Raw genomic sequence first — 2,758 nt, 5'->3', positions numbered from 1 at the left:
GCTCTATTACACACCTGAAATATGTAAATGTTACAACCAGAACACAGCCAGTGGCTTCCAAGTTTCTTCATTAATAGTTTTGTTAGTTGTCACCTTTTATTTTTCTTTCATCAATTATTAGTGAACAGTGAGTATCATGATGACAAAGGTTTAACAAACACTGGAGGAAGAGAGACTATTCATTCAGTTTAATCTATCCATTAACCTTTGTTTTTCTTATCCTTTAGGGTGAAGGGATCCCCATTATTGTATTTTATTGTATTTTAGCAGCGAAAACATTGGTCCTGCTCCCAGATAGCCAATATTCTAAAGAAACTTTCTTTTAAAAACTATGTTCCTGCTGCTGATATTTTCTATACTTTCTATTTCATGTTTTAATACCCTCTGGATTTTTCTATGCCCAGAAATGCCTTTTCATCCTTCACCACATTTTAATCTTCTGCTGTAATAAAATTAGTATGTACTATCTACACCTTCTTAATTTGAAATGATATAATAAATCTCTTTCTTCCCTTAATGAACTTGTTACTTTTTCAAACATAAAGCATTCACATTTTTCAGTGTCTGAGTATTGCCCAGAATTTGCTGGAGAAAAAGTCTGTTCTTAAATATAGCCATAGCATCTACCTTGAAACATTTAAGCCCATCTCTGTCTTAAAACTTGATGACAATACAATCTTAAGGAAGTGAAGTTTTTCAAAATGTGCCACACTGGTTGGATTTTGACACATCAAGTTTTATCAGTCACATTTCCCCAGAGTACTTCAGACAATTGTCATCATAATGTAATACGCTTGAGACAAGTTGGCAGAAATATCTTCCGGGCTCAAAGGTGGGTGTTTATTTTCCTTCAGATATTTTAAATGATGGTTGAAGTGTAGCAGCTATTTTTTTTATTGAATATATTTATTTTTAATGGAAAAGATGAGAAAGCACCAAATGTTGATTTTAATCATTTGGGCTTAATTAGCCGCTCAAACTGCTTTATCAAGAGAGTTATTTTTATCATTCAGGAGGCAATGAAATGATAGAAATGGCATGGCTTCCAGTAAACATACTAGTTTTTTGAGCTGACATTCAACAAAATAAAGTAGCAAAGATAGGTAATAGATACTTCTAATATTAATTATGTCCCTTGGTGATAAATGTAGAAACATTTGGATTGATACTGATTTAGGAATCTTAAAAATAGTGTATAAAATATATATCTATAAACTATATGAGCTTATCTGATTACGATGATGAAAATGTAATAATGACTCACATAGATTTTAATTCTTTTCTCTTTGAAAAGAACTGCTTATCAAAGCATATGCATGACTCTGCATTTCATTAGTTTTGTACCTAGAGTTATACAAACAAATAAGCCAGTTATATATTTGGTAGCCTTATGTATGTGTAAATGTTTCATATGAAAAGAAAGATTTTGAAAGACATTTAACCAAAAAAATGCTATCTAGTGAATTTATCAAAATGTCTATGGCCCCTAACATTAAGGCATATGTAAAAAGTCAAATAATTTAGGTGTAGGTTTTAACTCTAATTCTACTCTGATAGCATTTTTGATTGACAAAGTATTCACATCTACCATGATATCCTACTGGCAAAGTGTGCATCCTATTAATGAGTACGATAATGGATCTCTTAAATAAATTGTGAAATCAACTATTTCACATATATAATATGGTACAGGTTTGACACTGTGATACAAGTCATGATATGCATGCATATTTCCAGTGTTCATCTAGCACAAATGAAGATAATATGATACCTTTTACAATGAGGCTGCCAGTGTTCTTTGCAGTGCCAAACTGATTTGTGGCTATGCACGTATATGATCCAGCATCTGACCTAGTAACATTGTATATCTTGAAGCTGCCATCCTCCAAGAGAAATATTCTAAAAAGAAAAAATATAATTAATGGAAGTAAGGCTCTTCAACATTGGTAAATCATAAGTGCTTATTTTTATTTTAAAACATTACTAAAATCATGGGGATATGTGATAATACGAATTTATTCCTTTCCTATTATTCTGTTCTTAATTGTGAGCTATCTCTGAGTCTACATGTTAGAGCAAATGGCATTTGGTTATATTCTGACACAATATTGATAATTATCAACCTATAACTTGAATTATCATTGTTGATTTCAAAGCATATTAAAAATCAAATCAGTCCTTGGTGGTTATAATGTCAAGTTGCTTGACGAATAAGAAATGCAACTATTTAATGTGTATTTTTAAGTCAACTCACTGGTGAAAATTAAACTTGGCTTATGAGAAATGCAAGCCAATTTTCACAATTAGTCTATGTCTTTTTAAACATGGCCTGTCTTAGCATTTTCTGTGGCCACACAACAGGGTACTGAACCATGACAGTATTTGCCAGTGCTGATGAGTTGAAGAAACTATCCATATGGTTCCATGGCCAGAGGATCATGCTTATTATGTGGCCTATCCCGTCAAAAAGAGGAAGGAAGGAGTAGAAAGACAAAGGCTTCATGGAATAATTATGAATTAATATTAATATTCCTCAAAGATAGAGTACACAAAGGAGGTTTATCTGCCAAAGAAGTTCCCATCTTTCATAAAATGATCCGTATTAAATTTTCTCTGAAACTCTAGCATAATCTAAAGCAGAATGCCACTGAAATCAGAAAAAACTTCTGAAAGACCACAACATTTGAGTCAGGTCTTGAAGAATAAATAGGCAGATGGGAAAAGGAAGACCCTGGGTTATTCAGGCAGAGTGAGAAAT

At 32.4% G+C, this 2,758-nt stretch overlaps 1 protein-coding gene across 3 annotated transcripts in view; it reads right to left on the bottom strand.

The window, feature by feature from the left end:
- Positions 1-2,758, bottom strand: part of CNTN6 (contactin 6) — a 294,828-nt gene that overhangs the window by 43,463 nt on the left and 248,607 nt on the right. For all 3 annotated transcript variants that reach the window (XM_037730963.1, XM_017507288.2, XM_037730964.1), the window contains one exon: positions 1,772-1,899. In XM_037730963.1, the coding sequence (XP_037586891.1) occupies positions 1,772-1,899 (128 nt within the window). The remainder of the gene's footprint in view (positions 1-1,771; positions 1,900-2,758) is intronic.

The sequence above is a fragment of the Cebus imitator genome, unplaced genomic scaffold (assembly GCF_001604975.1).
Source record: "Cebus imitator isolate Cc_AM_T3 unplaced genomic scaffold, Cebus_imitator-1.0 Scaffold371, whole genome shotgun sequence".
NCBI lineage: Eukaryota > Metazoa > Chordata > Mammalia > Primates > Cebidae > Cebus > Cebus imitator.
Note: the sequence above shows the minus strand (reverse complement) of the source record. Positions and strands in the feature narration are given on the sequence as shown.